The sequence below is a fragment of the Phocoena phocoena genome, chromosome 11, assembly GCF_963924675.1.
Source record: "Phocoena phocoena chromosome 11, mPhoPho1.1, whole genome shotgun sequence".
In the NCBI taxonomy this organism is placed as follows: Eukaryota; Metazoa; Chordata; class Mammalia; order Artiodactyla; family Phocoenidae; genus Phocoena; species Phocoena phocoena.
This window is the reverse complement of record NC_089229.1, coordinates 63,320,018-63,341,985: the sequence shown is the minus strand read 5'-3', so window position 1 is coordinate 63,341,985 and position 21,968 is coordinate 63,320,018. Positions and strand designations below refer to the sequence as shown.

At 45.3% G+C, this 21,968-nt stretch overlaps 1 protein-coding gene and 1 non-coding gene across 4 annotated transcripts in view; one reads left to right on the top strand and one right to left on the bottom strand.

The window, feature by feature from the left end:
• FMNL3 (formin like 3) overlaps positions 1-17,692 on the bottom strand; it is a 55,696-nt gene extending 38,004 nt beyond the window's left edge. For all 3 annotated transcript variants that reach the window (XM_065887896.1, XM_065887897.1, XM_065887898.1), the window contains exon 1: positions 17,567-17,692. In XM_065887896.1, coding sequence (XP_065743968.1) covers positions 17,567-17,692 — 126 coding nt within the window. The remainder of the gene's footprint in view (positions 1-17,566) is intronic.
• LOC136131679 (U6 spliceosomal RNA) lies at positions 11,400-11,506 on the top strand. The gene has a single exon (XR_010656408.1). It is a non-coding gene; the product is annotated as a U6 spliceosomal RNA (small nuclear RNA).
• Positions 17,693-21,968: the final 4,276 nt, after the last annotated feature.

The following is a 21,968-nucleotide window of genomic DNA, read 5'->3' as shown; positions in this document are numbered from 1 at the left end:
CTGGGGGGCTCTCCGGAGCTGGGGTCCAGAGTCCACAGAAAGTTGTCTTCACTATGCCACTTTTCTCCTGTACTTCAACCCTTCAAACTGCCACTTCATTAAAATAGTGCCCCTCTTACTCGCCACCCCTTTACCTTCTTTTTCTTCATGGCACTTATCCCTGCTCAACATTCTATGACAGACCTATATATGTGTTTATTGTTGTCCCCAACAAAAACGTGAACTCTGTGGGGCAAGTCCCTTTGTCTCTTTTGTTCACTATGGGATCCCTAATGTCTAAAATACAGAGTAAACACTCAATACATTTGTGTTGAATGAATAAATGAGTGATCACTCAATCAAACATTTAAAAACTCTACTTCCCTCCAAGTGGGTTATATGAGAGGCAAGACTGAATAATGCCAACCTCCCAGGAAGCGCCATCAAACCTGTTGTTGGACCCTAAATTCCCTTTGAAATATCTCCCTAAAGCTCACCCCCAGGCCCAAAAACCCTAACTCACTGCAGAGCAGGTACTCAAGGGAGAAAATGGAGCAGCGCTTAGGGAGGAGACACATTTCTCCTCCAGTTAAATACAGCCCAGGACCCCTGCAAATTAAAAGCTCCCTCTTTACTGAATCCACTCAGCCTTAGTTATAGGTCACACTTTTTATTTTTGTAACCAGCCAACCCACCAAATTACAGGCTCAGACCATGGACAGGCACACTAAACACTGGGGCCAGCCTAGCAGAGGCACTGCCCTTTCTGGCCTGAGGAGGGTGTAGGAAGGAGGGTTGAACACCAGTCAAACCTGAAAGAGCAGAGGGCACGATCACTCTGCTGGGCAGAGTTGACTGAGGAGCCCGGTCACTTCCCAAACTCCTTATCAAGGCTGATAAGGTTCCATGACCTAAGCCCTGCTCACCTTTCTTCTGCCTTCCCTGGTGTCTCTTCAGCATCCTTGCTGACCAATCTGGCATCTCTTCAGTTCCTCGAAATGTGCAAAGTTCTTTCCCATACCAAGGTTTACTCTCTCTTCCTAGAAAACCTCTCACCCAGATCTTTACACATGGCTATAAGGATGAATGGGGGGTGGGGGGCAGGAAGGTGGAGCTAGGTCTCCAAGACTGGAGTAGAGAGACAACTAAGGAGTCTACTACAATGGACCAGGCAAGAGATGAGGATCCTCTGCCCCAGCAGGTGGGGCTCCTGGCTGCCCTTCATATATCTGGCTAATTCTTCCTCTTTAATCCCCTCCCACACTGCTCTGGCCTTCAGTCTCCTCACTCCTGATCCACACCTGTCCCCTGTAAGACCTGACAAAGTCCATGTCTTCCTGAGAGCACTGCCTGATTAGCAATCCCATGCCATGCTAATCCTTCCCTAACCCTCTAGTCCTTCTGTGCTTGGAGCTGTGTGGCACCTCATCACTTCATGATCTCACTTGGTCTTCACAAAAACATGTGATTGGGCAAGACAAATATCCCCATGTTATGGATAAAATAACTGAGGCACATAGAGAGCCTCACGGATAGTCTGAGGACACGCACTTGTTTTAATTCTCTAGCTGTTCAAAGTACGGTTCTGTTTTGTCTCTCCAACTTGCATTATCTTCTATTTCTTTGTTATTCTCCAAAGCACTCGAGAAAGTGCTGCATATGCAGTAGGCACCTAAGACCTGTTTCCTTAATAAATCAAGAAAGGAAGGAAAATGAAATGAAAGTAGACAGTCTCTCAGAGATTCCAAGGCTGCCTCTGGTCTTCATTTAGAGGGAAGCCTTGGTTATACTCTCTCGTAACAACCTGTTCTTTGTCTCCTGAGGACTTATAACTTGTAGTTAAGTATTTATTTGTTTAATATCTGCATTCCCATAAACTCCATGAAGGCAGAGGTGATATTTGTTTTTCACCACTGTATATCCAGTGCTATCACTGGCACACAGTAAATAAAAAAGGAAATACTTGTTGAATAGTGAAAGTCCTAGTGGGACAGCTGGGATTCAAACCCAAGTCTGGCTGACTCCAAAGCCCAAATCTTCCCACCACACCTCTTAGCAAAGGAAGACTTGTTCTACTTTCCCTGTGTTCTGCCGTAATGTACACAATCCCCACCAAAGCAGTACTGAAGGCGGAGGGGGCGGGCGGTGACCCTGGAAAGAGAAGGAGATTGTGGTTAAGGATGTGGGTTTTGGAGTCAAACTGCTTGGATTCAAATTCTGACGTCACCACCTACTAGCTGTGTGATCCCAGGTGAGCTATTTAACCATCCTGGCCCTCCATTTCCTCATCTATAAAATGGAGATAATTATAACTACTTCATAGTTATGGTGATTAAATGAGATAATGTGTATAAAGAGCTTTGCCAGATGCTTGGCATACCATTAGCATGCAATGAACATTAGCTGTGAAAATGATTAGCTATCCACATTTCTGGGAGACAAGAATCTAGAGAACATAGTTTCCCTGGGGGTTGGGGCTGCTGAACTGACTTAACTTTGAGAAGCTTAGCTGCAGTGAAGCCCAGAGCTTGTTTATTCTCTTTGCTGACTTCACCTGCTAAACTGAGGCTGGAGGTGCAACTTTCACTAGCCTAGAAATGAAACAGGCTAAAAATATACAACTTGGCTGTGTCTGGGAGACCAAGGTTGGACCTACATTTAAGAATTTAAAATATAGCCTCAGGGCGTAAGGGCATCTCTTAGGATTCTTTCTACTATGAAAACTAGTGCCAAGCTCAGTACAGGGCAAGGAATGACCTCACTGGTGTCCTTTCTCCCTGTTGCTCTCTTCTTTTGGGTCAACGCAGAGAGTAAGAGAGAGGAGCTTTCTTTTTTGCAATAAAAGTTGAGTCATCCTCCCCTATTTTTATTCCTCCTTTTCCCTTAAAGGAGGAACAAATACATGGGTACATATTGTTAAAAAATTAATCAACTCAAAAGCTTATAGAATAAAAAAGGAGTCACTGGCCCCCAACCCTATCCATCCCCCTCCGTAGGTCACCACAGGGACTAACAGCTTGGTATTGACTGTTCCAGGCCTTTTTTCTAAACATTTACATACAAACATGTGGCTTTATAAAGCATTATATATACTCTTCTTTTAATTCCCTTTTTAGACGATTATATTCATACATATACACACACACATATCTTCGAGATTCCCATCAGCCACAACCATTTATTGAGTGCCTAGCCGGTACCAGGTATTTGGCTGGACAGTGATAAGCATACAGAAAGTTTCCACCCTCATGGAGTCAACAGTCTGGGGAGACAGATAATAAGCAAGTAATTAAACAAATAATTTTAAAATGGAAAATAATACAAAAGAAGTTAATAGGATGCTAAGAGAATAATACAGAAGAGAGGCCTCTCTGAGAGGTGGCATTACTAAAACCGAGCCCTGAAGCATTAACTAGATTGAGCCATTTGAAGATCCAGGGGCAAGGCATTCCAGGAGAGGAAACAGCTTGTGCAAAGGCCCTGAGACAAGAAAGGAACTTGTCCCGAACTAAAGGAAGGCTAATGTGGAGGTCGGCAATCAGGAGGGTGAGTGAGGTTACAGAAGTCAGCAGGAGCCAAATCATGCAGGCTTAAGGGCCAAGGCCAGGGGGTTGCTTTTTTTTTTTAGTGCAAAAGGAAGCCATTAAAGATTTCTAGGTAGGAAAATGATGCTGTTTGACTTATATTTTAAAGTTGGCTGTTTTGTGGAGAATGGCTGGGAGGATGGAGAAAGGAGCAGTAGAAGAAATTGGGAGGCCAACTGTTTGGATGTAATACAAGCCAGAGTTGACATCGGCTTGGACTGAGGCAGTGGCAGTAGAGATAGAGAGAATGGGTAGATCTGAGACATATTTTGAAGATGGAATTGGCAGAGTAATAGACTGAGTATGGAGAAGGAAGAAGGAAAAATTAAGGATAACTCCCAGTATTTGCCTGGAGTAACCAGATGAATGGAAAAGAAACAGATATGGACAGGAAATGGACAATCAGGTTTCTCCCAGGTGTTTACTGTTAAACAATGCAGCCCTGAGGATCCTTTCCATGCACCTTCATGCCATGTATAAACAGTTCTGTAGGACAGTTTCCCGGAAGTGAAATGACCAAGTTAAAGGGTACGCACATTTGAAACTGGCAGACCCTATAAAACGTCTTCTAAAATGTCTGTACCAAATTACACTACTACTAATGGTGTATTAATGTACCACTAATAATAACCACAGACATTGTCAAACTTTAAAAATTTGCCCAGATGATTAGTATAAAAGTGTATCATTGGGCTTCCCTGGTGGCGCAGTGGTTGGGAGTCCGCCTGCCGACGCAGGGGACATGGGTTCGTGCCCTGGTCTGGGAAGATCCCACGTGCAGCGGAGCGGCTGGGCCCGTGAGCCATGGCCACTGAGCCTGCATGTCCGGAGCCTGTGCTCCGCAGTGGGAGAGGGCGCAGCGGGGAGAGGCCTGCGTACCGGAAAAAAAAAAAAAAAAAAAGTGTAGCATTGGAATGTTCATTTCCTTGATTTCTAATGAGGTTAAGAATTTTTTATTTAACTTTTAATTATACAACTGACATATAAATACATTCTCCTTGTAAGAAATGTTAACATTATAGATAAAGCTAAATTCCCTTTGACTTTCCTGTTCCTCTTATTATGATTCCCTCCCTACATTTCAGAGGTAATCATTGTTATTAGATTTACTTGTATTCTTCCAAAAATTTTTCTAGGCAGTTTAAAATATATATATATATATATATATATATATATATATATATATATATATATATATATAAAATCAAGGATTAAGCATCTTTTAGAAGTTGTGGACTTCCCTGGTGGCACAGTGGTTAAGAATCCACCTGCCAGTGCAGGGGACATGGGTTCGATCCCTGGTCCAGGAAGATCCCACATGCCGCACAACAAATAAGCCCATGCACCACAACTACTGAGTCTGTGCTCTAGAGCCCACGAACCAGAACTACTGAGCCCACACACCACAACTACTGAAGCCCGCGGGCCCTAGAACCCGCGAGCCACAACTACCGAACCCGTGTGCTGCAACTGCTGAAGCCTGCGCACCTAGAGCCTGTGCTCCGCAACAAGAAGCCACCACAGTGAGAAGCCCACGCACTGCAAAGAAGAGTAGCCCCCGCTCGCCACAACTAGAGAAAGCCTGTACATAGCAACGAAGACTCAACACAGCCAAAAAAAAGAAAAAAGTTGTATTTCTAGCAGTCCTTTTAGCATTAACAAAAAATCTAACCAAAAATTTTTACTTAAGGCCTCTCCAAGTGACATCTAAGCTGAGACTTTCTCAAGGTTACTTAACCCCTCTGAGCCCTGTTTTCATCACCTGTAAAACAGAAATAAAAACCATATTCAAAAAGAGACATGCACCCCGATGTTCACTGCAGCACTATTTACAATAGCCAAGGCATGGAAACACCCTAAATGTCCATCAACGAAGGAATGGATAAAGAAGATGTGGTACATATATACAACGGAATACTTCTCAGCCATAGAAAGGAACGAAACAGTGCCATTTGCAGAGATGTGAATAGACCTAGAGACTGTCATACAGAGCGAAATAAGTCAGAAAGAGAAAAATATCGTATAATACCACTTATATGTGGAATCTAGAAAAATGGTACATATGAACAATTGCAAAGCAGAAATAGAGACACAGGTATAGAAAACAAACTTATGCATACCAAGGGGGGAAGGGGGAGTGGGATGAATTGGGAGATTGCGATTTACATATATACACTAGTACATATAAAATAGATAACTAATGAGAACCTACTGTATAGCACAAGAAACTCTATTCAATGCTCTGTGGTTACCAAAATGGGAAGGAAGGGCTTCCCTGGTGGCGCAGTGGTTGAGAGTCCGCCTGCCGATGCAGGAGACACGGGTTTGTGCCCCAGACCGGGAGGATCCCACATGCCGCGGAGCGGCTGGGCCCCTGAGCCATGGCTGCTGAGCCTGCGCGTCCGGAGCCTCTGCTCTGCAGGGGGAGAGGCCACAAAGGTGAGAGGCCCATGTACCGCAAAAAAAAAAAAAAATGGGAAGGAAATCTAAAAGACAGGGGATATATGTATATGTATAACTGATTCACTTTGCTGTACAGCAGAAACACAACACTGTAAAGCAACTATACTCCAATAAAAATTAATAAAAAAAGAAGTGAAATAACTGCCTTACAGTATTGTTGTCAAGCTTAATGAGATAATACATGTAAAAGCATGCGGCATATACCCGACAAATGTTGAATTCTCTTTCCTTAACCTATACAAGTTAAATCTAGGCATTTGGTGGAGACCAGAAACTTAGCCATTCCTATAAGGATGAGATGGGAGACTCCACCCAGAAAAAAACAACATTTTTAATGTTGTTCTGAAAAAAACTTTTTTTCATAATAAAGCCCCCAAAAGATCTGAATTTTTCTTCAAAAATTTTGGTATGAAATATTCTGAGCAGTCAAAAAAAGTACAGGTAATTTTTGTCTGTTTGTTTGCTTGTAAGGTAGAAAGCAAAAGGATTTAAGCATAGAAGTAACTGCTAGAGACTGGATGTCAAAGTCCTCTTTAAGGCACACCCTGGGAAGCCACAACTGCCTGGATTTTCCCAGAGACCTGAGGCCTGCTGGAGAGAGTTGTGGCTTCGGGCGGACAGTACCTCAAAACATAGGATATGACCTAACTTTTGGGCTTCACTGCAAGGATGCCACTGGTTCCCCTGGCTTGTCAAAGTACATCCTGTCATCCCTACCTGGATGTTCCTGGAGGTTGAGGGTCTGGCTCAAAGGGGAAGACCTCACCACAAAGTATCCTTAGTCAAAGTTAAATTAAGGCATCATCAGAAAATCTACAGACAACAAATGCTAGAGAGGGTGTGGAGAAAAGGGAACCTTCTTGCACTGTTGGTGGGAATGTAAATTGGTACAGCCACTATGGAGAACAGTATGGAGGTTCCTTAAAAAACTAAAACTGGAATTACCGTATGACCCAGCAATCCCACTACTGGGCATATACCCAGAGAAAACCATAATCCAAAAAGACACATGCACCCCAATGTTCACTGCAGCACTATTTACAATAGCCAGATCATGGAAGCAACCTAAATGCCCGTCGACAGACGAATGGATAAAGAAGATGTGGTACATATATACAATGGAACATTACTCAGCCATAAAAAGGAACGAAATTGGGTCATTTGTAGAAATGTGGATGGATCTAGAGACTGTCATACAGAGTGAAGTAAGTCAGAAAGAGAAAAACAAATATCGTATATTAACGCATATATAGGGAATATAGAAAAATGGTACAGATGAACCGGTTTGCAATGCAGAAATAGAGACACAGATGTAGAGAACAAACGTATGGACACCAAGGGGGGAAGCGGGGCGGGGTGGGGGGGATGAATTGGGAGATTAGGATTAACATATATACACTAATATGTATAAAATCGATAACTAATAAGAAGTTGCTGTATAAAAAATAAATTAATTAAATTAAAAAATTTTTAAGTTAAATTAAGATGTCCAAGGGCCAGAGTATCTCCCTCTGAATGACAGTCAACCAAGTTTCAACAAGCTCTCTTTTTTGGAACCACCAACAGAGGCATTATTTTATCTGAACTGATAGCCCTTTTGTAAGGGCTCCATTCCCCTTACAAAAATATTGAGTACTGTTTGTGTCAAGGAGCTCCTGCAGTGGCTTCTCCTTGCCCAGCTCTCCCTTCCCATTCCTCTAGGCTCAAAGTCAGGGATTCCCTAGCAGATCCAAGAATGGGTTTTAAACCCCCAAACGACTGTATGTGTGCACAGAATTAGGGGTCACAAGTTTAATCAGATTTTCAAAAGAGTCTTTTACTCAAAAGATCCAGAAGCACTGTTCAAAAAATTCTCAAACATATTCCCAACCTAAAAGAACGTTTACCCTGGCTTGAGGAGCTAATGGGGTTAGTAAAGGTCAGCAGTGAAGTATGTATACCCCAAACTGCTCCTTGACAAGTTTTAGGGTAGAGCCCACAGTACAGAAGGAACCAGGGAATCAGTCCTTAAATCTACAGACAGAGGTAATAAAAAGATGGATGTCCACCTCTTGCTTGAAGGTGTAATAGGAAATGGGAAAACCAAGAAAGCACCAAAAACTGTTGCTCTACCTTTACTTTTACTGCTCTTAAAGCTTCATCCCCAACTGGGACACAAGACAACGGAGGTACAGAAGAAAATCCAGGGACTTCCCTGGTGGCGCAGTGGTTAAGAACCTGCCTGCCAACGCAAGGGACACGGGTTTGATCCCTGGTCCGGGAAGATCCCACATGCCGCAGAGCAGCTAAGTCCGTGCGCCACAACTACTGAGCCTGTGCTCTAGAGCCTGCAAGCCACAACTACTGAGCCCACGTGCCTAGAGCCCAGCTCCACAACAAGAGAAGCCACTGCAATGAGAAGGCCGTGCATCGCGACAAAGAGTAGCCCCCGCTTGTCGCAACTAGAGAAAGCCTGCACACAGCAACAAAGAACCAACGCAGCCAAAAATAAATAAATAAAATAAATACATTTATAAAACAAAAAAAAGAAAATCCATAAAAGAGGGGTATATGTATACGTATAGCTGACTCACCTTGCTGTACAGTAGAAACTAACACAACATTGTAAATCAACTATACTCCAATAAAAATTAAAAAAAAAAACAAAAACGAAACACCTGACTTCCCTGGTGGCGCAGTGGTTAAGAGTCCGCCTGCCAATGCATGGGACACGGGTTCGAGCCCTGGTCTGGGAAGATCCCCCATGCCACGGAGCAACTAAGCCCGTGCGCCACAACTACTGAGCCTGCGCTCTAGAGCCCGTGAGCCACAACTACTGAGCCCGCGTGCCACAACTACTGAAGCCCGCACGCCTAGAGCCTGTGCTCCACAACAAGAGAAGCCACTGCAATGAGAAGCCCACGCACTGCAACGAAGACCCAATGCAGCCAAAAATAAATAACTAAATAAATTTTTAAAAAAACAGAGTTATCCAAAAAAAAAAAGACAACAGAAGTACAGATTAGTAGAAGATAATTCTCAGCAGAAGCGCTATCAGCATTTTGGGTAAGATCATTCTTTACTGTGTGGGACTGACCCAAATGCTGTAGGATGGTTAACATCCCCAGCCCTCGGGCACTAAATGTCAGAAGTAACTCGCCCCTCCCCACTCCAAGTCAGTGTGATAACCAAAACATCCTCACTTGCCAAAAAGCTCCCTTCTGGGACAGTACCTCCCCCAGCTGAAAACCACTTTAACTGATGGGAATAGGGGTGGTATATACTGGGTAATGTATATGCCACAAACATTTAATTGTAGAACCTTTATAGATTATAAACTATTTTCATTATGTTGTCTACTTTAAACATCTTCAAAACCCTGTAAAGTAGGTATGATCATCACCAATTTCATAAGGATGAAATTGGCTCAGAAAAGATATAGACTTTGACTAAGGTCATCAGCTGGGGGAAAAGAAAAAAAAAAAGGGCATCAGGCTGGACCAGAACCCAAGTCTTCTGATTCCAAAACTGATGTTTTTTCTTTCAAAACATCCTAAGCCTGCAAGAGTCTCAAACCAGCTACTTCCTTCCAGGACCTATTTTTTTCTAGGTTTCACGGGAAATACTGGGAAGATCTAGGGACTGGCTCTCCAGCTCCCTGCAAGGAAGCTGGTAAAAACTGAGCGGAAACTAACTCTGCTCTAAACTGTAGCTAGTCCTTAAAACAAGATAACCATCTCCAAAAGTACCCAAACACAAGGCTCATGCCCAGCTCTTACTTAGAGATGGCATGAGCAATTGGAGGAGGGCTGTGACACTCTCTAGTCCAGATCTAAGTAGAAATGAGCAAGCAGGGCAAGAAGAGAGTATATTCCTTCCCCGTTAATGTTTTTAGGGACCCAGAGGCAGGACCACCAGCCCATCCAGCTCTGTCAATAACCCGGGTGAGGGTGAGAAGGTGGTAAAAGAGATGGGGAGGGAACGAGGAAAGAGATGAGGACAAGAATTGAACTATCACGAGCATACAACAGCCTAAATCCTTCCTCTACTTGCAAAATTTGTCACGTAAATAATTCTGATATCCCCTCATGGTTCTGAACATTGTTTAGAACACCCTTCAAGTACCTCAAAGTACTTTATAAACTGAGAAGAGTATGCATATTAGTAAAAGGGGGGGGGAACTGCTCCGCCAAAACCCTATCCAGGTCCTCCCCCACCCACCACACAAACTTCCAACCCACAACTTCGTTGTAAAGTGATGGAAGACAGAAAGCATAAGATTCTGGAAAGAGGATTCTGAAAGGTGAAAACAGAAGAAGTAGAGAGGATTGTGGGAGGCACAGACAACCAGAGTATTTTAAGGACAGAGAGGCAGCCTAATACCTTTATATCTTTCTTGGGGGACTCATTCTCCCATGGAAGGAAAACAAGATAGAAAAATGTGGCTCTGCTGAGGGAGGCGGAGAGACTGGAAATGGGAACTCAGGGATTCTAGCTGCCTAGTTCATCTCTATTCTGGAAACCTCTTCTTCATGGATGACAACCTCGAAACCCTTCAGTTCCCATGTGGTGCTATTCAAAAAGAGGGGGCCCTAGAGTACCCAGCAAGGGGCAGGGGGCGGGGGCTGTGTAGAGACAGCACCCTCTCTTATCTTTTAAGAAAAAGGTCCTTCCTCTTCTCTGAAGTGCATTTCCGAACTGGAATGAACCCCTGGCCTTTTCCTGGCGCTGCTTCAGCTCAGCGCAGACTTAGGAGAAACATTCCCCAGAATGGAGGTGACCAGCCTGGCTGAGCAGATAACACGCTGACTTCAGGTCGCCAGCACTGCTGTCCCCTGGGCCGACTACAGTCAGCTCTGGGGCAGATTCTTTGGTCTCGACCACGGAACTGGGGCCCTGGCTCTGACCAGCCTTCCCAGGCAACCCCAGGGGCAGGGGAGGATCTGTGGTCTCATTTCCTCTCCACCTTGGCTTCTTTTTTCACTTCATTGAAGATTAGCTATTTCCACCACAACCAGTTCCTGTTCTCACCAGCTGCAGCGGTTGTTTCCCCACAGACCGAGCTATGAAGCACTGGTGTGGCTGCCACCTGGACTGTCCCAGCTGCAGAAACAGACCCAATAAGTCCTGAGCTAAAGGGCTTTTTCATCCCAGATAAAATAGCAGAGAGAAGAAATTAAGGGGCAGGAAGCAATTCCAAGAACTCTCCAGTGGATACACTGTTATCCATTTCATTATTATTTTAATCTTACATAATAGTTATATATGCTCTTTCATATATGAAAAATATTTTATAATGAACAAGTGTGGAAACATATACATTTATTACATAGAAATATGTATGTATAATAAATCTCCAGCAGAGAGCTAAGAACACATAAAAAAGATGGCCAAGTGCTCGCTTTGGCAGCACATATACTAAAACTGGAACGATACAGAGAAGATTAGCATGGCCCCTGCACAAGGATAATACGCAAATTCGTGACGTGTTCCATATTTTTAAAGATGTTAAAAAAAAAAAAGATGGCCAAAACATTTATGATGAAACGTTAAAAGAAATACAAATTAAAACAAAATACCACTGCTCACTAATTAAACTGGCAAAGGTGTTTAAAGTTAAACCATGCAGTAATGGTTAGCTTATGGAGAAAGGGAGACACACTATCAGTGGAAAAGACAACTGGTACAACTTTTTTAGAAGGCATATTTCTCAAAGGCCTTTAAAAGCAATTTATCCCAAGGAAATAATCAGACATGCACCCAAATATTTATGCACAGAAAATTCATCACAATGTTAATTATAGTAGTAAAAAGCGGAGGCAGAGAGAAATATAAGGCAGTAATAAAATACTGTATTATGGAATATTTTACTAGCCATGAAATCATAAGACTGAAGAATATTTAGACAAATGAGAAAATGCTTCAAATAGTAAAATTAAAAATCAGTTTACAAAACAATATGCACAGTATGACTCTAACTGTTAAAATATATATAAGTATATCAAAATGTTAATAGTAAATGGAGAGATTACAGGTGATTTTAATACTCTTCTTTATACTTTTCCGTATGTTTTATACTTTTCACACTTTTTACTTCTAAATTTGCTTACTAAATATGTCTTATTTTCATAATCAGGAGAAAAGAAGCTATCCTCAATCCTGCAACCTCCCTTTAAGGACACTCACATGAATTACTCTCTTTTAAAAAAAAATGTGGAAATATGTATTTAGGACCTTAAAAACATTATATCCTACAATCTAGGAAGTTCAATTTGGGGTTTCTATCCCAAGGAAAACTCTATTGAAAAAGTACACCAAGATGTTCATCACAGCATTGTTTATGATGGCAAATAGAGGCAAACAACCTAAATGTCCTACAAGAGGAGGAGAGTTAAGTAAACAATGGTACATTCACTTGATGGACCATTGTACAAGCATTTAAAAATGTTTACAGTGACTATCCTGGGAAAACTAATGAAATAACAAAAGCAAAAAAAAAAAAAAATCCATGTTGGATAAATATATGTGTGTGTACACACACACACACACACATACACATACACACACACACGCTACTATCACAACATTGTACAAAACCCTGTGCAGAGGGCTTCCCTGATGGAGCAGTGGTTAAGAATCTGCCTGTCAATGCAGGGGACACAGGTTCGAGCCCTGGTCTGGGAAGAGCCCACGTGCCGTGGAACAACTAAGCCCGTGCTCCACAACTACTGAGCCTGCGCTCTAGAGCCTGCAAGCCACAACTACTGAAGCCCGTGCGCCTAGAGCTTGTGCTCTGCAACAAGAGAAGCCACCACAATGAGAAGCCCACGCACTGCAACAAAGAGTAGCCCCTGCTCTCCGCAACTAGAGAAAGCTCGCGCACAGCAACAAAGACCCAACGCAGCCAAAAATAAATAAATAAAATTAATTAATTAAAAAAAAAACCCTATGCAAAGACAAAAGCATGAAAAGTTTTAACACACATTGTCGGGCTTCCCTGGTGGCTCAGTGGTTAAGAGTCTGCCTGCCAATGCAGGGAACACGGGTTTGAGCCCTGGTCTGGGAAGATCCCACATGCCACAGAGCAACTAAGCCTGTGAGCCACAACTACTGAGCCTGAGCTATAGAGCCCGCGAGCCACAACTACTGAGACCGTGTGCCACAACTACTGAAGCCTGCACGCCTAGAGCCTGTGCTCCGAGACAAGAAAAGCCACCACAATGAGAAGCCCACGCACCACAATGAAGAGTAGCCCCTGCTCGTCACAACCAGAGAAAAGCCTACACGCAGCAACGGAGACCCAGTACCGCCAAAAATAAAACAATAAATTTAAAAAAATAATAAAAATAAAAAAAAATAAAACACATTGCCTCCATTTGCTAAAGGAATGGAGAAAATATGGACTTTTTCCTTCAACCTAAATCTTCAATCTTTTCTTCTTTCTAAATTGCCCAAACTTGTTTTTGGAGAATGAGTATTACTTTAAGGGAAAAAAGGAAAAAAGATGAGTTTCCCTTTGAGCCATGAAAACATTCCCAAATCACAAGGAGTCCACTGCATCAGTTCCATCTCCCTCCCACCTACCCCTACACCTCCCCAATCTAAAGCAGGGTCATATGGGAAAGTCAAGGAATGAGGTTTCCCTCTGTGCCCTAGGGTCTTCTCAGTGGGGTCTCTAAACAAGGGGGTTGCTCTGACAGCTGTCAAGGGCCCTTACCCTCCCCCAAGTTCTATCCCAGCCTGAACTAATTCACCACAATCCCCAGGGCTGGGAAAAACATTTCCACCATGGCGATTTGGAACTTGATATTTAGTCCAAGTTTTTCCCAGCCCCTTTCTATGTCAAAGGAGGCCTCTCAAAGCCTCTTGACAACTAGCACCCAGGCCAGCTTAGCTCCCACATCAATGCTACACTTATAGCAAAACCCCAAGTCATCAGTCTTCACCAGGGAAATGTGAAAGGAGGGGCCACGGCAGGGACAGCCCATCACACAGCCCCACCCTCATGCCCTGAGAGCCTCCTCTTGAGGGATATCCAGGGCTTTTTCTGGCATTAGAACCTTTAGACTTCGTTTCAAATCTGTAGTAAGCCAGTAAACAGAAAAATCAGGGTGCAAACACAGCAAAAGCAGACAGCTATCCTTTTAAAGCCATTAAAGCCCTCTGCCTCCCCTCTCTATCTAAGGAAAGGCCAGTACTGGCCAGCATACTAGCTTCTGAGCAACTAAGGTAGTAGACTAGTCAGGACCGAAACACAGAAGGGGGCTTTACCGGACCAGAGATCTCATCCTGGTACTAATAAAGAGGAACTCCAATAACTGACCATCCTAAACTTCTCAGTCCTCAACAGAATAGGGGCTGCTGCCAAGACAGGGGGTAAGGAAGGATCCCAAGAAAACAGTGTAACACAGCAGCTCCACAACCTTTTTAATATCAGGGCACACCTAGAAAATACTATTTGCACAGTACACAGGGTAAATGGTAGAAGCTGATCCAGCCAGACGGGACCAATCTGGGACCTGAGCTGCTGCCAGGGCTGAGGGGATCAGTATCCCAGCATACCAGTAGGAAAGCCCTGGATTAGGGCACTGGGCTGGGGTAGGACTATGTCCTGCACAAACCACCTCATGGCTTCAGACGAGTTATCCAACCTCGGCTGACAGGCTGTGGGTCAGATCATGTGTCTGCACCAGAAAGCTAGGAGCCTGTGGTCTTGACTCAGCAACGATACAACTTCCCCAGCCAGGGTGCTTTTCGGGGGGGTTTCCATAGATACATTGGGACTGGGGAAGCCCTCCATGTAGGTTTCATCAGATTACTGAACTTAAAATACCGTTTTGGGAATACAAATGATCTCAGATCTGAGTCACTGCTGAGAGTTACACATTTAAAAACTACCATTTACCAAGCATATAGTAGATGCCAGACTCTGCTAACTAAGTACTTAACTTCTAGTTTCGTTAAATTCACACAATAACCTCATGTGGCAAATACTATTATTATCCTCATTTATAAGAGGAAACTGGGACTCAAAGAGATTAAGTAACTTGATTAAGGTCAAACACTTTTCTAACTGGAGACTGTGAGGAGCCAGTATTTGAGCCCACTTTGACTTGAAAATCCATATGCTTAACCAGGACACCAGCACATCACTTCAGCAAAACCAACAAATAGCTTGTCCGTAAACCAAATCAATCTGGGGAAGGAAATGGTATAAAAGGAGCAACCTGTCTTACTCTTTTACACAATCAAGAAAAGAAACTGATCTATACTGAGTACCTACTGTGTGCCAAGCACCTTATATACACCCCTCAATTCTCAAAATCCCGCCAGGATGGTAATCATTAGCCCCATTGTACAGATGAGCAAATCTAGGCTCAGAGAGGTAAAGACGATCGCTAAGACACAGCTCCTGCTTTTTCTACTGTACTATGCTTCCCCTGACTGTCAGGAAATATACATGAGCCTGTTCCAGGGTCAAACATCCAATAGTCAGTACTGCTCCCAAAGGATAGTGGAAAGGGCATGTTTTAGGAACAGAGGAAAGAGGGATCTTTAAGAGTCCCTAGCGAAGAACTCAAATCCCCAAGAAAGCATGATTTCCCTGTGTTAGAAAACTGAGGTAAAAATCTCCTCCCTTCCTAAGACAGCTAATTAGCCCTGGCCTGCCCTGTTACAACTCCCCATTAGCAGTGGCTCAGGCACACAGTAACAAGACCAAAACAAAAGCCACGAGGAAACAAATCAAAACTTTATGCTGAAAGTTAGGTTTACAAGTGGGTGGTACGGTCCCCAGTTTGACCTAGGCTCTCTGGCTAGTAATCAGGATACCATATGCATTTTGTAAATATTAAGCCATTAATCTGCCAACTAAACAAATGTGTCAACCAAACTCCAGTGAGGACATGACCAACTCTGGTTCTGAGCTCTCACAACAAACAGCCTGGTAGCATCTACCTAAGGCAGCCCCCTACCCAGTCCACCTCTGAACATCCCTTTACATCCTTTTTTCTCCAACTTCTGTAGCTACCTCATGCCACTCCATGGGGGTTTTCACACCCCCACTGGAGCGTAGATTCCCTCCCACTCTTTTCCCCCAACAGTTGAGCTCTTGTTTGCAAGGGCACCAAGTCCCAGGCTCTCCTCAGCCTCTGAGATGGCCACAGCACATTAGTAATCACTGACTCACCCCATCCCCCTGAGGATGCTGGGGGAAATGCAGAGGGCCACAAGACATGTGGTCCAGATCCCTTTGGCCCTTCACAGAGCTGATGGGCAGATAGGTGCCAGCTTCCCCTTGGAACCCCGTGAACCCTCTCTGATCTGGCTATGGTGCCAGTGGGCCTGATGTCAGGCTCTGCACCATCGGAGAGGCCAGGATCTCTAGACAGCTTCACTGGTGCCAACAGATCTAATCTTCCTATTCCAAAGCAGATGAAATCCAATAAGGCTGCTAAGTCACAACTTAACCCTCCTCACAGGCAAAGGCAAAGTCAGCCTTTCAGGCCATAGTAACAATAACGGCAGCATTAACACTGCCTCTTAGAGAGTTCTTTGAGGAACTGGGAACTATTTCCCCAAGTTTCTCTAAGATTTACCTCTGTTAGCAAACGTTCCTTCACCTAGCTCACTTTCTTTCTCCAAAACTTCATTTTTAGCTCCGACATATTCTCTGCCTCCATCTCAGTGATACCAGCTCAGACGCTCTCTGTCCACAGAGCCACCGACATCAATGTCCAGTTCCCACATCAAAGAAGAATCCCAAAGTCAGCTCTAAAAACTCATCCATACAGATCATTTAGGAACCTACAGAAAGACTAAAAAGAAGCACAGGCAAAAAACACAAACCAGCCACTAGGGCTTAACATAAAAGGGGTGGGGTGGGGGAGGCAGGATGGTTTGTGTATTGTTTCAATTGGAAAAATACACTAGTGAAATGGCTTATCCACATGTTCAGCTCTTTTAGGCAAACCCACTGTAACTTTGCAGGATGCCTGCAGGCCGTTCTGAAAATAAGTAGAATGGCATCACTCTTTATTCCACCCCCTTCACGAGCTGCCAGTCCCCCTCCATTCCCCCTCCTCTCCCCCAAACATCTGGTCTGGGCTGGGAGTAGGACCCACTCCCTGGAAAGCCTCCATGTTAACACGAGAGGCGGTCTCCCCAGTCAGAGAACCCGGACTTAGGCTGGGGAGTGGGCCGGCCCTGAGCTTCTGAATTCCCCCGCACCAGCCAAAGGTTTAGGAATGAGAATCCTAGGGACCTGCGGAGACTGTCAGGGAAGTGAGAAGTGCGAAGGGCGGCAGAAGGGGAAGGGGAGAGGAAGAAGTCTGGATCCTGGGGCGGTCCCGGGTTGGGGACCCCTCCTCCTAAGTGTCCAGCGGTTGAGGCGTCGGTTGGGAGGTCCCCGACGGGGCTGCTCAGAGGTTCCTGGGAAGGCGCTGGGGGCCGAGACCCATCGGGGGCCCTGACTGAAGGGGTGGGCCGGACCAAGGAACCCACCCGGGGCGCTGGGACCTGCGGGGCGGTAGGAGGGGGAAGGGACTAGGCTCAGCTCTCACCAGCACCAAGGCGAACCTCTCTTCCAGCTCACAGGGCTCAGGCATCGGCATTTTGCCGGGCGGCGGCAGCAGCGAGACAGAGGGAGGCTCGCCCTGGCTGCCCTCGGCGCTCTCCAGGTTGCCCATAGCGGCGGGGCCCCCTCGGGGGCCTCAGCCCCCCACCTCCACGCCCGGGGGTCTTTGGCGCGGCCGTTCGGACCCGACTCCTCCCTCAGCGCCGGCTACCCCAGACCCGACTCCTCCGCCGGGTCGGGGGCTCCTCGGGGTCCGGCAGGAGTCGGCGCAGCGGACAGCGGCACCGAAGAGACAGGAACCACGGCCACGGCTCTAGCTTACACCCGCCGCCTCGCCGCTCTCGGCGCGCCGCCCCGGCGCTGCCCCTCCCCGCCCCCCGCGTTCTTTCCCTCCCCTCCCCACCTCGCTTCCTCCCACCCACTCCCGGCTGGGACTCCCGCTTCCCCCCCGAGCGCCGACTGCAGCGGCGCGCCTCGCGCCCCATTCATGCAGGCCCCGCCTCTCGCCCACGGGCCTCTAGGGCGGCCCGCCCCACCCTGCCCCCGCCTGCGCCCGATTGACTGCCGCAACTGCCAATCACAGCGCCTCCAGCCCCCGGCTGCCTCGAGCCTGGCGCTTGGCGCGCCCTGGCGGCCTTGGTGCGTATCTAATCACCGCAGTTGCTGCCGCGGGAAACGGCCCTTTTCCACAACAGCTCATAATGTGTACAAATAAGTAAGATATAGGGTACAGTGTGAAAAGATAACGACAAGAGAAGTAGAAACAACTAGGATGCTCAGAAGTGGGAGAGAGACCACATCTGTTAAAGAGTCATGGTAAGGGAGATCATATTTGAACCGGGCATTTAGGGACGGGGAATACCTTAACTGACAGAGACAGGTGAAAAGGCATTTAGGAGGAGAGGACCTTACCAACGTTCAGGGGTTGATCTAGTTGGAGGTGAAAATGGAGGGGCGGGAGAAGAATGTTGTTCTGGACTAGGTCTGCTGGGTGGGCCATCATTTATGATGTGATGGACATCTGTTGTTTCTGCTGGCCAAATCTACATCCCTCTTCTTCAAGTGATAGCACCCCATTTCCTTTTAGGGAACTACATTCCCCTGTTCTCAGTCTACATAGAGCTGAACTTCACCCCCATCCCAGGAAGCCCCATGACCCAGGCCTGGCCAGTCACAGCATTTTCTTGCTCTACCTTTAGAGACTGTTTTAGGGATTGACACTTGACCCAAGCCAGAATATAAAACTCATTTCTAAGGCTTTCACTGGAATAATCAGGAAAGAGGCACTCTCTTCCCATTAAGGCTGCTGAATTGTGAGAATGTAAATCTGGAGCTGCTGGTAGCCAGCATGCCATTACCCGTAACACCTCAAGCCTGTTTGAGAATGAAGTCAATGCAGAGGAAAGGGAAGCTAAGAGAGTTCTAATAGCATGCTGAGAACCTGACTCCAACCTTTTTCATTCATTTATTCAACAAATATTTACTGAAAAGTTCATTATAGGTCAGATACTGTTTTAGGCATCGAAGATACAGCTGTGAACAAAAACAGGCATAGAGGGAATTCCCTGGTGGCCCAGTGGTTGGGACTCTGTGCTTCCACTGCTGGAGGCCTGGGTTGATCCCTGGTTGGGGAACTAGGATCCTGCAAGCCGCGCTGCACGGCCGAAGGAAAAAAAAAAAGAAAAGAAAAAGAAAGGCATACATCTTGCTCTCCTGGAATTTACATTCTGGGTAGGAGAAGAGATAAACAATAAACTAAATAAGTAAAATGTACAGATGTTAGTGATCCATGTTAACAAAAATAAAATTGAAAGGGGATAGAGGTGGAAGGGGATTACAATTTTAAATAGGACGATCAGAGCAGACCTCACTATTAAGATAACATTTGGATAAAGATCTGAAGAAAGTGCGGAATTAAGCCATGTGACTATCTGGAGGAAGAATGATCCAAACAGAGGGAATGACAGGTACATACTATGCCTGATGTGTTAAGAGGAACAGAAAGGAGGCCAATGTGGCTGGAGTGCATTGAGCAAGGGAAAGAGTAGTAAAAGATGAGGTCAGAAAGGTAACGAGAAGCCATATTGTGCGGGGCATTGTAGGCTGTTGCAATGACTTTGGTTTTTCTCTAAGTAAGATCAGTAGCCACTGGAAGATTTTGAGCAGAGGAGTGACATGATCTAACTTATGTTTTAAAGGATCTTCTGGCTCTTGCATGGAAAATAAACTGAATAGAGGCATGGGCAGGAAGACCAGTTAGGTTAGGTGAGAGATGATGGTGGTTTGGAGTGAGGTAGTAGCTGTACAGGTAGAGAGAAATTGTCAGATTTTCAATGGATTGAAAGTAGAGCCAATAGAATTATTTGACAGTTTGGAATGTGGAGGGCGAATGAAAGTTAACTCCAAAGCATTTGACCTGAGCAACTGGGAGAGTGGAGTTTTCATTAACTGAAATTGAGAAAGATTGTGGGAGGAGTAGATTTGGTGAGGGACAGCCAGAAAGGGAAGATCAGGAACAGTGTTTTGGCCATGTTGAGCTTGATTTGCTGATTGGACATCAAAGTAGAGTTAGCCACTAGGCATTTGGGTATGTATGAGACTGGAGATCCAGGCTGGCAATGTCAATTTAAAAATCATCAGGGGGTACTTCCCTGGTGGTGCAGTGGTTAAGAATCTGCCTGCCAATGCAGGGGCATGGGTTCGATCCCTGGTCCAGGAAGATCCCACATGCTGCGGAGCAACTAAGCCCGTGAGCCACAACTACTGAAGCCCATGAGCCTAGAGACCATGCTCCTCAACAAGAGAAGCCACCGCAACGAGAAGCCTGCGTACCGCAACGAAGAGAAGCCCTTGCTCACCGCAACTAGAGAAAGCCCGCATGCAGCAACAAAGACCCAACGCAGCCGAAAATAAATAAACTTATAAAAATTATTAGGAGGGCTTCCCTGGTGGCGCAGTGGTTGGGAGTCCGCCTGCTGATGCAAGGGACACGGGTTCGTAGCCCGGTCTGGGAGGATCCCATACGCCGCGGAGCGGCTGGTCCCATGAGCCATGGCCGCTGACCCTGCGCATCCGGAGCCTGTGCTCTGCAAGGGGAGAGGCCACAACAGTGAGAGGCCCGCGTACCGCAAAAAAAAAAAAAAAAAAATTATCAGGACACTTCCTTGGTGGCGCAGTGGTTAAGACTCTGAGCTCCCAATGCAGTGGGCCCGGGGTTCGATCCCTGGTCAGGGAACTAGATCCCACATGCCGCGGAGCAACTGAGAGTTTGCATGCCACAACTGAGCCCGCCCGCCGCAACTAAGACCCAGCACAAACACCCCCCCCCAAAAAAAATTGCTTAAAAATAAAAATCATCAGCATATTGATGCAATTTAAAGCTGGTAGATTCTACTTTTTTGTAAGTCAGTCTGAGTTAGGTTTCTATTGTTTACAACCAGAAAGTGAAGTCCCTGTCTTTGCAAACCATTGAAACTCCCGAAAAGCTCAGCCTCCTCCAGTCAGTTGGACAAATCAATTAACTCACATCTTATCCCCTCTCCTCCTCCCCCCACCCCAAACACACTTTCCCAATTGCTGTAGCAGACTCTTCTAGGACAGATGAGTTATAGCACAGCTGAAGACTTCCACTAGACAAAAAATTTAGAATTCAAGAGAGGAAATAACTCATCAGTCATTTATTATGGATTCTCAAGGAACATGTAGCAGAAAGGAGAGACTTGACAGTAAACAGCAATGTATTCACTTTGGTGCAGATTCTTGGTCCCAAACCTTTTATTTGTGGTTTTATTTGATCACCAAATATACATACTCTAGGGTCTTCTGGAGTCTGCTAGATTAATTCTTTCATTGTTAACTCTCTGCTCACCCACATTCAAAGCTTTCTTACTTTATACAGATAAAGCCGAAACTTAATCTGGTATTCAATGATCTGTATCATCTCCAAACCCCAATGCCTCTTCAATCTACTTTTCCTATCTTACCTGGCTCTAATATTCAGAAACCCTTTGCTTCAGCTGGAAAGGTCCATCTCCTAACATTAGCTGTGCATTCTTATGTCTTCAGCTTTGTTCTAGACAGAATAATGGCTCCCCAAAGTACTACATCCTAATCCCCAGAACCTGTGAATATGTTATTTTATGTGGCAAAAGGGACTTTGCAGATAAGATTAAGTTAAGGATCTTGAGATGAGAAGGTTATCCGGGATTATCTGGGTGGGCTCAAGGTAGCCACAAGGGTCCTTAAAGGGGGAGGCAGGAGGGCCAGAATGAGAGAAGGAGATGTGACAACAGAAGCAGAGGTTAGAGTGATGCAGGGTCACCAGCCAAAGAATGCAGCAGCCCCTAGAAACTGGAAAAGGTAAGGAAGCAGATTCTCCCCTAGAGCTT